General features: G+C 34.2%; 1 protein-coding gene across 14 annotated transcripts in view; it reads left to right on the top strand.

The window, feature by feature from the left end:
• PIAS2 (protein inhibitor of activated STAT 2) overlaps window positions 1-13,847 on the top strand; it is a 100,929-nt gene that overhangs the window by 51,896 nt on the left and 35,186 nt on the right. For all 14 annotated transcript variants that reach the window (XR_014018283.1, XR_014018284.1, XR_014018285.1 and 11 more), the window contains 4 exons: window positions 955-1,089; window positions 2,707-2,812; window positions 5,347-5,420; window positions 11,926-12,086. Coding sequence is in view for 11 of the 14 variants with exons in the window: in XM_081263084.1 (XP_081119210.1) it covers window positions 955-1,089; window positions 2,707-2,812; window positions 5,347-5,420; window positions 11,926-12,086 (476 nt within the window). In the remaining 3 variants the exon portion in view is untranslated. The remainder of the gene's footprint in view (window positions 1-954; window positions 1,090-2,706; window positions 2,813-5,346; window positions 5,421-11,925; window positions 12,087-13,847) is intronic.

The raw sequence follows: 13,847 nt of genomic DNA, 5'->3' as shown, positions 1-13,847 counted from the left end.
AGTTCGATCCTCAGCACCACATAGAAATAAACAAACAAACAAATAAAGGTTTAAAAAGGTGATTATGTTACCAGACATGGTGGTGCATGCCTCTATATCTAGCTACTCAGGAGGCTGAGGCAGGAGGATCACAAGTTTGAGGCCAGCCTCCAAAACTTAGACCCTATTCCAAAATTAAAAGTTTTTCCAAATGATATTCTTATATGTGAACAAGAGCTTTAGAGATAAAGCAATCTCTTAATACTGTTTTTCATGTTGCTAACACCTCAGGGGATATAACTTAGTGATAGAGCACCCCTAGGTTCAGCTTCTATTGCCATTAAAACACAAGAAAGATGAGTATGTTTACTATTTAAAAGAAAATCTAATGCCAACTGAAATAGTGATGAATTTTTTTCATTGGCTTGATGTTTTGTTTTTTTTTCTTCTTCCTTTTTTCCTCCGTTTTTGATTTTGTGGTGCTGGGGATTCAACCCAGGGCCTTATGTTTTCCATACTACTGATTTACATGTCCAGCCCTTTTTATTTTTGAGATGGGTTAAAGTCGCTCTCACAGGGCAACAACTTGATGATCTTCCTGCCTCAGCCTCTCAAGTAGCTGGGATCACAGGTGTGCACTTGACCTGATTTAAGTTTCCAAAGTTTGTTCTCCCTGTTTTCCACCCCAGTATGTTAAAATATTTTGAATGGGGTCTCCTAAGTGACTCATTTTGAAGAGATGGGATTTCATCTGTAAAATTTGGTTTCTTGTGAAGGGGAAGAAGATTCATAGCCAAAATGGCAAGATGTTAGTTAGCCTGTTTAATGTTAATGAGGAAACATTGATTTTTATTATTTCTTGTATTTTTCTGGATCATGTGACTGTAACTGAAATTAGACAGTATCCTGCATCTATTTTGGGTAAAATGTTTAATGTCTTACAGAGAATTTAAGATAAATTTCTTATGGTTACAGGGGTACGCACCACCACCGAAAAATGGGATTGAGCAGAAGCGCCCTGGGCGCCCCTTGAATATTACATCTTTAGTTAGGTTGTCTTCAGCTGTGCCAAACCAGATTTCTATTTCTTGGGCATCTGAAATTGGAAAGGTAAATATTCTCTTGTCCACTGGAAGTTGGTGTTTTTTGTTTTTTCTTAGGCTAAACTGGCTCCACCCCTTTTCAATTCAAGGGTTGTAAGTATAGATATTTTGAAGGTTAATACCTTTAACTCTGAGGTTTCTTAAGTATCATGTCTGTTTTCTGGGTAAGAAATGTATATGTTTATATTCCTTAAGGTAATGATTTAAACACTGTGTGTGAGTGTGTGTGTGTGTGTGTGTGTGTGTGTGTGTGTGTGTTTGTGTTTGTAGTGTATCTTAAAAACCTGGAAGTTTTGGATGATTAGTATCTATGAAGAGGAGCAAAGGACAGAATGTTATCAGTCTTTGGAGGAAACAGTTGAATGTACTCATGTGATCAGAAATAATCTGTTCCTGCCTTTACATAAACAGCTAATTGTTCAGATAACACAACCATAAAATTATTTTCTCTACACCTTCAGGTTGATGAACCTGGCTTTCTGCTGATTTTGTCTCAAAATGAATTATATCAATAAGATACTGACTAATACAACAGGGAATATACATTTTAGAAGCACTTGTTAACAAATATGGAGAAAGATTTAATATCTGAGTATCAACTTTAGTTCCTGTTTCATGGAAATAAAGTGTAATATTTTGTTGTGGATGAAAAAGTTGAGGCATATGTTTATAGCAGGAATTTTATTTCACCACTAGAGTAGTTGCAGAACTGGAAATAACTTTAGGATTTTGAATAAATTATTATTGACATTGAAGACTATAGATTTGCCATATAATGGGATTGATATTCATTCTTTGTAGTTAAAATGATACAAGGACCTAAAATTTGCATAGTATTAGATATTTAAAAGAACACTAAATGTATTTAAAATATTTGGTTTGGCAACTATCAAAAGTATTTTGTTTATTGTGGAATGAATGAACATGTGTATATGTGTTAAAATATTAACGTAGAATTTCTGAACATTTGGTAAAATTATATGTCATCTTTCAAAGCTGTATAGATAATTGAGAAAGTTGCTTTGTGACAGATTTATACTATTATTTTCTGGCCTCACCTTTTGAATTTCATTATTTTTTCATGTGTCTTTTGTAAATGACTGCTTTTCTCAGAAGAAAGCCAATACTAACTTTATCTGAGGGCTGTGCTCAAGGCCATTTGACCAGTGGTTTCTCTTGTTAGAAATAAAACTTTGGAACTCTGGGTGTGAAGTGTTAATTCATACCACTATTCGAACTTTGCTTCTGCATTTTTAAATGAAAATATGAGAGCCTCATTATATAAGTAGATGAAAACAAAAGGATTCTAATTGTAAGTAATTATGGGAAGGTACATTTGCATAGTGGTCTCTGTAAACAGTTTGAAACCACTAAATTGAAGCTATTTACCATACCATACCAACCCATGGATATTATAAAGTGATAAGAGAAATATATTTAGAATGAGTGAGCCATTATTTTCCCTCGAGTAGCCTTGTTGATTTTGCCCTCTTCCCAGTAACTGACTTTTTTTTAGAAGTTATTTTGAATGTTATTTTTAGAAACCAGTTTCTTAGATAAGCATTTTATGTAAATAAAGAGAATATCATCTCTAGTCCGTAATACAGATTATCTTTCTTTGTAGAATTACTCCATGTCTGTGTATCTTGTACGACAGCTTACGTCAGCCATGTTACTACAGAGATTAAAAATGAAAGGTATTAGAAACCCTGATCATTCCAGAGCACTAAGTAAGTAATGCTTGTGAAAGACCAAGCATATGAGATACTGTAATGTGATTAAAAACAATAAACTTACATATGCATCTATATTTATAATATTTGTGTATTTATTAGCTTATATATGGTAAATTGTATATATTACCTCATGGAAGAAATCAAACATGTTACCTCAGATAATAATTTTCAGTTGTCAGATGAGATAGTTTTTTTCGTATTTATTATTGGAACATAATAGTTGTATATAATAATGGGATTTGTTGTTACATATTCATATATGCACACAGTATAACAATTTGGCCAGTATCACTCCCTAGCACTTCCCTCTTCCCACCCATTCTCCCACACTCTAGTCCTTTTTCTCTACTCATCTCCCTCGGATTTTTATGAGAATCCCTGCCACCTTTTCCTTTTTCCTCTAGCTTCCACATAGGAGAAAACATAATGACCCTTGACCTTCTGATTTTGACTTGTTTTGCATAGTATAATGGTCTCAAGTTCTATCCTTTTTCCTGTAAATGACATTTCATTTTTCTTTATGGCTGAATAAAACTTTGTTATGTGTAATATCACATTTTCTTTATGTGTCCATTCATTGATGGCCACCTAGGCTGGTTCCATAGTTTGACTGTTGTGACTTGTGCAGCTATAAACATGGGTAATCATGTATCACTATAGTGTGATGACTTTAATTCTTCAGGATAAACGCTGAGAAATGGTATAGCTGGGTCCTATGGTGGTTCCATTCTTAGCCTTTTGAGGAACTGGTGCTTTATAGTGGTTGTACCAATTTACAGTCCCACCAACAGTATAAAGTCTTTCTTTTTCTCCACATCTTCTCCAGCATTTATTATTATTTGTATTCTTGATGACTGCCATTCTGACTGGTGTGAGATTGAACCTCTGTAGTTTTTATTTGCATTTCCCTAATTACTCATGATGTTGAACATTTCATACATTTGTTGGCCATTTGTATTTCTTTTGATAAGTGTCTACTCATTAGCCCATTAATTAACTGGGTTATTTGATTTTGAGGTTATTCTTTATATTTTCTAGCTGTTAATGCTCTCTCAGAAGAGTGGCAAGATTTTCTCTCATTCTGTAGGTTCTCTCTTCCTAATTGTTTCCTTTGCTATGCAGAAGCTTTTTCTTTGGGGTATTTTATGTGCTAGGGGTTGTTGAACTCGGGGGGCACTCAACCACTGAACCACATCCCCAGACCTACTTTGTATTTTATTTGGAGACGGGGTCTCTCTGAGTTGCTTAGCACCTCAGCTTTTGCTGAGGCTGGCTTTGAACTTGAAATCCTCCTCCCTCAGCCTTCTAAGCTGCAGGGATTATAGGCGTGCACCGCCATGTGTGGCTGTGCAGAAGCTTTTTAATTTGATGCCATCCCGTTTATTAACTCTTAGCATTATTTCCTGAGCTTTACAGATCCTATTGAGAAAGTCCTTGCTTATGTCTAAAAGCTGGCATGTTGACCCTACATTTTCTTCTAGAAGCTGCATAATTTCTGGTTTCTTAGGTCTTTGTTTCCTTTTGAGTTGACTTTTGTGTGGGGTGAGAGATAAGGGTCTATCTTTATTCTTCTGCATGTGGATATAACTAGTTTTCTGAGCATCATTTGTTTCTCCCAACCCCCACTGTATATTTTTGGCACTTTTGTCAAGGATCAGTTGACTGTAAATGGGTGTGTTTGTCTCTGTCTTTTATTCTGTACAATTGGGAGTCTGTGTCTGTTTTTATGCCAGTCCCATGCAGTTTTTGTTATTATAGCTCTGTAGAATAATTTGAAATAGGTATTGGGATGATTCCAGCATTGCTTTTTTGGCTTAGAGTTGCTTTGTTATTCTGGGTTTTATTCCAAATTTTAGAACTGTGTTTTCTAGTACTGTGAAGCATTTTATTGGTAGTTTGATGGGGATTGCATTAGATCTCTACACTGCTTTTGGTAGTAGGGCCAACTATTAACTCTGCCTATCAATGAACATGGGAGGTCTTTTCATCTTCTGAGGTCTATTTCAGTTTCTTTCTTCAGTGTTCTTTAGTTTTCATTGTAGAGGTTTTTCAACAAGAAGATATAAGACTGTTTATGTCTTTACAAATTTAGTAATTGTTAGAAATAATCAGCGTAGCTTAATACAAATTTATTAGAAAGAAATAAAACAAATTTGTTAGAAAAGCATTGACGCTCAGGGTACTGCTGCATTTGAGGTTCCTCTGCTAGTTGTTGTTTTGTTCTTAAGTCTTAAAAAACAACTTTCTATTTTGTAACTCTTCTTTACCATCAGTCTTAGTTTTAAAAAGAAATCTTAAAACCTCACTTAAACATTTGATCTTAAGTTTGCATGTTTATAATTCTTTAACCTAATACCAGAAGTCTGGCTATATATTTAATACATTAATATTTAACATTTTGTGTTTCTTGACCTATTTGAAGTGTTTGGGAAATTATTAAAGTAAAATATTTTTATATTTCAGCTCATTTTCACTATTATTTAGAAACTTTTCATTGTATTTCACTCTTCTTTTTCTTTTTTTTTTAGTTAAAGAAAAACTTACTGCAGATCCAGATAGTGAAATTGCTACAACTAGTCTTCGGGTATCCTTAATGTGCCCTGTAAGTAAACTGGCAAAACATTCTAGGTAATTTTACTTTGTAGAAATGATTAATTTCCTTATAAAATAATTGTGGGAATGAATGATGTAATTTGACAGAAGTCTGAACTTCCGTTTTTTTACCATTTGGAAATCTACATGATTAAGCATTATAATTCTTTGTAGTCTTCAGGTAGTGATAGAGGAGAAATTTAAAGGCCATTATATCAAAGAAGAAAGATAACATTAGACTCAGAATAATCTGTCATGGTTAATACTGTAGACAATCCATAGCTGCTAAAAAACTTATAGTAGGGCTGGGACTCAGTGGCAGAGCATTTACATGTGAGGTACTATGCTTGATCCTTAGCACCGCCTAACAAAATAAGCAAAATAAAATAAAGGGATGGTATCTATCTAAAACTACAACAAACAACAAAAAAACATGTCATAAAAGGTGGCTCCTTTTGTGAGAATACACGTGGTATTGAAAAAATACTAATAAAATAACAAGGGCCTAATAAATGCTAATTGATGATCTTGGATTATTAAGTTAGCATATCTTTATAAGGTACTTTGAATTACATAATTTTGTGTATCCTCATGTAGAAATTTAGGTGAGAAATCACTCAATGATCCCAAGATCCTCCCATGAGTTTCCAACTGAACTAATTCAGCATGAAAGTGCTGAGGACTTGCCATGAGTTGTTGGAAAGTTAATACTAGTTTGAGAGAGAAAACCAACTCCCGTGATAAAACATCAGATTGTATTTATCAGATATGAAGAGATAGGAAAGGACAGGGATGGTGGATGAAGGTTTCTCTATAAAGTTAGTGGAAGAAAAACCTTTCAATAAGATTTTAGGATAAAATTTATAGAATAAGGAATCTATAATGTAGTTTTGGGGACATTTGATGACTCCCCACCATTGTGAGAAAAGTATGTGTTTTTTTTTTTTTTAATGGACATTAAGTTGTGTCAGAAGTGAGATCCTACTTGGTGCTTCTTATTTAACTGTTTTAGCAAGCCTATATTGAATAGTTGTCCTGACTTTGTGTGTGTGTGTGTATGTGGTGGTGGGGAAATTGAACCCAAGGCCTCACACATGCTAAGCAAGCACTCTGCCACTGAGGTACATCCCCAACTCAGTTTCAGTGATTTTTGTAGATGAGAAAACCAAGACAGATACAGGCTGGTCAACCCAAATCACACATTTAGTAGTAGAACAAAAATAAAAATTTTGAATGTTATTCTAGTTTTTTTTCCAATAACTGCTGCCAAATTAGGCTAAAATATACATGTCCTAATTATAAATGTACCTTCTGTTAACCTGGAAAATGATATTTGCAGTTGTCTTCTTTCCTGAAATTTTATTATCATCATTAATTTAAAATAATTTCCTTTTATTGAAAAAATGTAGAATTTAGTGAAATGGGGATTGATGAGAAATTGGTACCCTCTGTGGCTATCAAACTCAGAAGTTGTGCACTCCCAGCAAAGCAGGATGATACCTGAGGTAGTGGCAGAGGTTCTAGTGGACAGTGGCTTGGACCCTAACTTCCTCTTTTTATAAGCTTGACACAAGCTTCTGACATGGGTTTGAGAATCTCCACATTACCTTTTTGTTCCTTCTAATATTAAAATTGATACCAGATTAAAACAAATGAAATTACTATTTTTTGGTTAAAAATAGTTGCATTTTGACAGTTTTTAAAATGGTTTTTAATGACCCCACTATATTTAGCAGGCATTAATTGCAGACTCTCTAGGAGTTCAGTCATGGTATGGAGAGGGAACTCATATATAACCTATATGTTTTAGTGTATCAAGCTGTTTTACCAGAAAGTAAGTACTGCTATACAGTTTCCCTAAGGAGTTCTAGAGTGTTACAATGCTATTTTCTCTAATAAGTCTTATTTTCTTAGAACCTTAACCCTCCTTTAAACAGACTGCCAATTCTACATAAGAACAACCAAAACACAATGGCAAACATACTGAAGGATTCTCAGACTTTTAATAATAGCAGAAGTAGTATATAAGAGTTGTTAGTATTCTTTTTATATAAAAATAGGGAGCAGTTCATTTTAAATATGTCAACTTTAATAAAGTTGGCAATTTTAAGAAAATTAACTTTTCAATTATTTGAAGAAGTCAAATCATATAGCATTTTATTTATTTTTGTGGTGCTGGAGATTGAACACAAGCCTTCACTCATGGTAAGCATGTACTCTGACCTACACCCATGGCCCCATCCTGTGTGTTCATTAAATGTTTCCTTTTGGGCTGGGGATGTGGCTCAAGCGGTAGCGTGCTCGCCTGGCATGCGTGCGGCCCGGGTTCGATCCTCAGCACCACATACAAACAAAGATGTTGTGCCCGCTGAAAACTAAACAATAAATATTAAAAATTCTTTCTCTCTCTTAAAAAAAAATAAATAAAAATAAAATGTTTCCTTTTCTCTGTTTATAAGTGACAACAGGTCTATTTCTGAGCTACATTTCCTCAGAATTTATCTTTCTTGATGTTCTCAAGAGCTTTATAAGAGTAGATAGTACTCTTTAGACCATAGTGATATTAAAATAGATTGGGTAGTTTAACTGTAATATATGGTATAAATCAAAATCAAATGCAGATGTCTTGGTAAGATTTAATGGGTAGTTAACTGACAGATGTTAGCAGATTAAAGTAGTTTTGGAAGAAGAAGCAGTTCTAGCATCAGTTAGAGAAAGCAGAATGGAGACCCAGCCAGCAAACTATGGAAATAACATGGGATTTGGTACAGTAATGGGAAATAAAGAAGGAAAAAAAAGGTCCTAGTTACTCAGAAGGATAAAGAATGAACCCTGGGTTTATTTGGGAAAACAAGAGAAAATGATAGCTCAGAGTGATGGAAGAAATGTTTCTTTCATAAGAAGCTTGTGAAGTTATTTAGAGTAGATGTGAGTCTGGGAAATGGGAACAAGTCTCAAGACCTCTGTCCTAGGGACCTGCAGGAGGTAGGTTCACAGTATTATTGAAGAGGGATCTGATTGAGCATGTATAATTTTATTTGTGGAAATAATATGTGACTTTTATATAGGAGTTTTACCTTGTGATATCAGTTAGTGATTTTCAGTGTGTCCTGCAGAGTAGGTGTGCTGGGTCGCTGGGGGATAAGAAAGATGGATTTGATTTTTTTACCTCTTGAGATTTTTAAATCATAGAATTATTTAATTGGGACAGGAAGAGTAAAGAAATGAAAAATTTAAATGGTCAAGGTCTACTATTTGAAGTAATATTACTGATGGAATGTGATTTTTTTTCTAGATTTAGCTATTGTGTTCATAATCATATGCATGTTAGAAAAAAAATGTTTTATATATACTGTGCAGCTTGTCTTTTTTTTTTTTGGTGGTGGTGTTGCTAGGGATTGAACCCAGGGCCTTGTGCATGGAAAATAAGTACTCTACCAATTGAGCTATTTTAAAATTAATAGTATATCCTAAATACGTTAGTATGTATAGATCATTATAGGCATTTTGTTGAATGGGGTAGTGTAACTTATTCAACCTGTTCTGGTGACTATTTGCTTATATTGATTCCTAAATATTTTATTTAAGAATTGATTGAAAATTCCTAAATAAAATATTTATGCGAACACTATTTAAATAATAGGAGATAACAAAAGGATGTCTACTAGGAATGCAGAGATAGTTTGGGTTTAGAAAAATCTGTTAAAACTATTCATCTTATAATTGAAAGGAATTTTTTTTAAAAGCCCATGATCATCTCATAGAATGTCAGATAGTTAGCATCTATTGCTAATACATCAAAAGCTTAGCAAAATAGGAAAAATTGATGGTTAAACCCCCAAACATGTGTAATGTTATAAAGCTAGGGACATCTCAAGGCAGTGAGGAGCATTAGGATTTGTGTTGTAATATCAGCTGTGTCTCAGCGGGTAAGTTATTTTAGCTTCTTGAGCATCTGCATCTTCGACACAAATTAAAAATAGAGATGCCAATTCTCTGGGTCATAGGATTATGAGGATTATAGGAGGTTTCTATAAAAACTCTTAGCATATTGGAAGATTCTAGGTAACTTAAGGAATAATCTGTTTTAAAAGAAAAAAAATATGGAAGTATGTAGAGTAAGAGGAGAAGTTTCCTCAGGTTTTATTCTGTTTTCTTTTCTCAATGATTAGTTATAGTGTACTGCATGCTTGCTTAAACATTTAACTTCTAAGATTCCTTTTAGAATTCTAGTTAGATGCATAGCTAGAGGCAGTATAGCACAGTAACAAGGATGGCTTGTAACAAGCCCAGACCTTAGCTCTGCCTTATTTCTAACTTCATGTAATATTAAATTGATTCCTTGTGCCTTTGTTTTTTCTCATTAATAAAATGGGGAATGTTTTATATTTAAAGATGTAAAAGGTATGATTGTTTAAATGTAAAAGTGTGGCTGGATGCAGTGGCGCACACTTGTAAACAACTACACAGAAGCAGGGGGATTGCACATTCAAGGCCAACCTAAGCAACTTAGATCCTGTCTCAAAATAAAACTCAAGGGAAGAAAGAAGCATTGGGGATGTAGCTCTGTGGTAGAGTTCCCTAGCATGTGTGAAGCCCTGGATTCAATCCCCAGTACATAAATAAATGATAGTAAGTAAAAGTGTTATTGGAATTAGTGAAAAGTAACTTGCACATAGGCAAGTTCTGTAAGCATTAGTTATTGCCATGTTGATTTAGCTAATTGTTTCATTTTTAAATTACAAAATTTATGAACACTTAGACAATTATAGATGAAGTAGAAAGGAGGGAATATTCTAAAAATTCTACCACCCAAGCAATATTAAGAATGTTCTGATTTTGTTTCTGAATTTTTTCAAACTTTGTAGTGCGTATAAAGAAGTTTTTTCTTTTTTTTAATATCTCTTTGCCACTTTCCAATTATTCATTCTACTGCCTGATAAGCAAATACTGAGCACTTACTATGAGGTAGTATTGTGCTTGGACAGTGAAATTACAGTGGGCAATAGATGTAGGCCTTGGCCTTGTGGGAGCTCTGTAGTGGGAGAAACACTTTGAATCAAATTACCAGAGCTGACTAAAAATGGAGATACTTTTGGTAAAGAAAATATATGGGGAGATTAAGAGTTACATAGAAAAATATAATCTGATCTCATCTGAGTATTATGTATATGTTGGTGCAGTAGAGCTAAACCAATTGCAATAGCAGTTGAACAAAATGTAATTATAGAAAAGTACATTGAAAATTGACATGATTATATAATAGTTAAACTTTCATAAAAAGTATGCTTAGCTTATATCAAACATACAAGGCTGATCTGTCTCATGTAAATAAATCCTACAAATATATGATCAACATTAATGACCAAATGAAAAATGAGGAAAGGTTTTATATGAATAAATAGTTATTAGAAACACAGGTGACTCTTAGAAGTAGAAGAGGAGGCTCTACAACGTCTTATAATTAACAGAAATGCAGTTCACAACTCTTTTGGAATATTTCTTATTTCATAAAAATCAAAGAATTACAAAACACTGTATTGGCAAGGTTACGTGGAACCAACAACATTTAACGTGTGCATAAGTGAGTAGGTATCTCTGTGGAAGGTGGTTTGTTATTGGGACTGAGATCATACATGTTCTCCCCCTCCCTTTTTTTTTTTTTGGTTGTGCAGAGGATTGAACCCAGGGCCTTTGTGCATGTGAGGCAAGCACTCTATCAACTGAACTGTATTCCCTGTCCTTTTCTTTCCCTTTGACCTCAAAATTTAATTCCTAGATACTTAGCTTTTCTCACTACAAAGATTGGAAACAATTTAAGTGTCCATCACAAGTGTACTTATTAAATAAATTATGCCTTTGTGTAATGGTAGTTTTATATATACTGACTTGTGTATAATAGTCACCAAATTATGTGACAGGGTAAGTTGCAGAAGTGGGTGTAAAATATGCCACCATTTGTGGAAAAATACTTTCCTTAAATATCCACTTATTTTATGCATAGGACATCTATGAAAAAACATGTAAGAAATGGATACAGTGGTTTCCTTAAATAGGAAAACTGAGGACCAGTTGAGAAGTACTGTTTTCATTGTATCTTTTTCTACCAGTGCATTTATACATTGCTTATTTTGAAAAAGTGAAATGGTTTTTCAAAAACCACAAAGCAGTTTGTGAATAAAAAAAAATAGTAATTTAATAGTAATAAATTGGGCTGGGGATGTGGCTCAAGTGGTAGCGCGCTTGCCTGGCATGCGTGCGGCCCAGGTTCGATCCTCAGCACCACATACAAACAAAGATGTTGTGTCTGCCGGTAACTAAAAAATAAATATTAAGATTCTCTCTCTCTCTCTCTCTCTCTCTCTTAAAAAAAAAAAAAGAGAATTAAAAAAAAATAGTAATAAATTTAGGTTTGTATTTCATTTTGATGCTTCTTGAGACTTTTTTCTCTGTTCCCTTTGAGGTTTTGTCCTCTTTTTTGAACTACTTTCCATGTTGTATCCCCTGTCCTATAGTTAGGAAAAATGAGGCTGACAATCCCATGCCGTGCAGTGACTTGTACACATCTACAGTGCTTTGATGCTGCCCTTTATCTACAAATGAATGAGAAGAAGCCCACCTGGATTTGTCCTGTGTGTGACAAAAAAGCTGCCTATGAAAGTCTAATTCTAGATGGGTAAGTATATGCCCTCCCATTTTAGAGGGTACTGGCGATTGAATTCAGGGGCACTCAGCCACTGAGCCATATCTCCAGCCCTATTTTGTATTTTTATTTAGAGTCAGAGTCTCACCAAGTTGCTTAGGACCTCACAATCCTGCTTCAGCCTCCCAAGCTGCTGGGATTATAGGTGTAAGCCATTGTGGCCTGGCTGGTACTCCCTTTTTTGGTGCTTAGGGATCCAACCTATGGCCTCTTGAATGCTATGCACAAGCTCTACCACTGATCTATATCCCCCAGCTCACTGTATCTCTTTTAATAGCTATTGGCTGTGGCTTCCTTTAGTATGGCCTTATAAATTCTACTCTAGCATAAAATTCAGATGTTTGTGCATTTTCTATTTTACATTTAATTACACATAGCTTCTTTTTAAGCAGGTTATTGGTGCTTTATAGGTTTTTTTTTGATTAATTTATTTGTTCTAGTTTGTTATACATGACAGCAAAATGCATTTCAATCATAGTACATATATACAGCACAATTTTTCATGTCTCTGGTTGTACACAAAGTAGACTCACACCATTTGTGTCTTCATACATGTTCTTAGGGTAATGATGTCCCTCTCATTCCACCATCTTTCCTACCCCTAAGCCCCCTCTCTTTATGTTTTCCTTTTACAGGTTGAGTATCCACTAACTGAAATGCCTGAGACCAAAGCGTTTTACAGTTTAGAGTATTTCAGACTTGGGAATACTTGGATGGATTTTTCCAGTTGAGCACTCCTAATCTAAATATCCCAAATCGAAAATGCTCCAAAAACTGAAAGTTTTTCATTGTCCTTTTAGTCCTCAGAATAGTTTCAGAGTTTTGATCAGGGATGCCAAACCTGTAATATAATTTGTATTGGGGAAAGTAGGTATACAGTTTCCTTTTGTCTTTGCCTCCCAAGATCTTTTTATAAAAGCCTGTAGGTAAGAGGGAAATCTGCTTAGTGAAATCATTTTGTTTACCTAAAATCTCTTATAATAGCAATTAGGGTCTTTGAAATAAACCATAGAGTGGCAGGATAGATAGTCACAGAGGTGGTAGATTCATACTGGAATTCACACTCAGGTTATTCTGATTCTGGAGCCCAAATTCTAAACATTATTTCTTATATTGCATGTCAGAATATGGAAAATTATAGGAAATAATTTGAATAAGTGAGGTATTCTTTTTATTTTTGAATGACCTTTTTAAAAAATTAATACATCATCTATGTACCACTGTAAGATTTAGAAAATACAATTAATGAAGTTATTAAAATAACCAGTAATCTCATCCTGTGGTGTTGACTTTGTAATTTATATTGAAATAGTTAAATCCTACTTTACTTACATGGTTTTCACTCAGTATATAGTGAAAACTTTTCAGAATGTTTTACTTTCGAGAATAATGGGGCACTTGTGAGAGAAAATGATTTTCACCCTTCCCTCTAAACTTCCTTTTTGCTGGATATTTTTGCGGTAATTTCAGCTTATTTTGAAAGAATTTAAGATAATAGTAAAGAAGTGGAAACAGTAGTGCAACCTCCAGTATCAGATTTGACCCAGATGCATCAGTTGTTAACCTTCTGCCGCAATTGTTTCTTCACATTCCGTTCATATATATGTATGTATATACATTTTTGGTGTGTTGCATGAATGGATACACACACTAAGAATTATTACTATTTGTAGATTTGTTTTGAACCATCTGAGAGTTTCATGTTCCTGTCTTTTTGCACTTTAATATTTTAGG

This window comes from Spermophilus citellus (genome assembly GCF_964194105.1).
Source record: "Spermophilus citellus genome assembly, chromosome: 12".
In the NCBI taxonomy this organism is placed as follows: domain Eukaryota; kingdom Metazoa; phylum Chordata; class Mammalia; order Rodentia; family Sciuridae; genus Spermophilus; species Spermophilus citellus.
The sequence above is the reverse complement of the archived record's forward strand: the minus strand, read 5'-3'. Positions and strand labels throughout refer to the sequence as shown.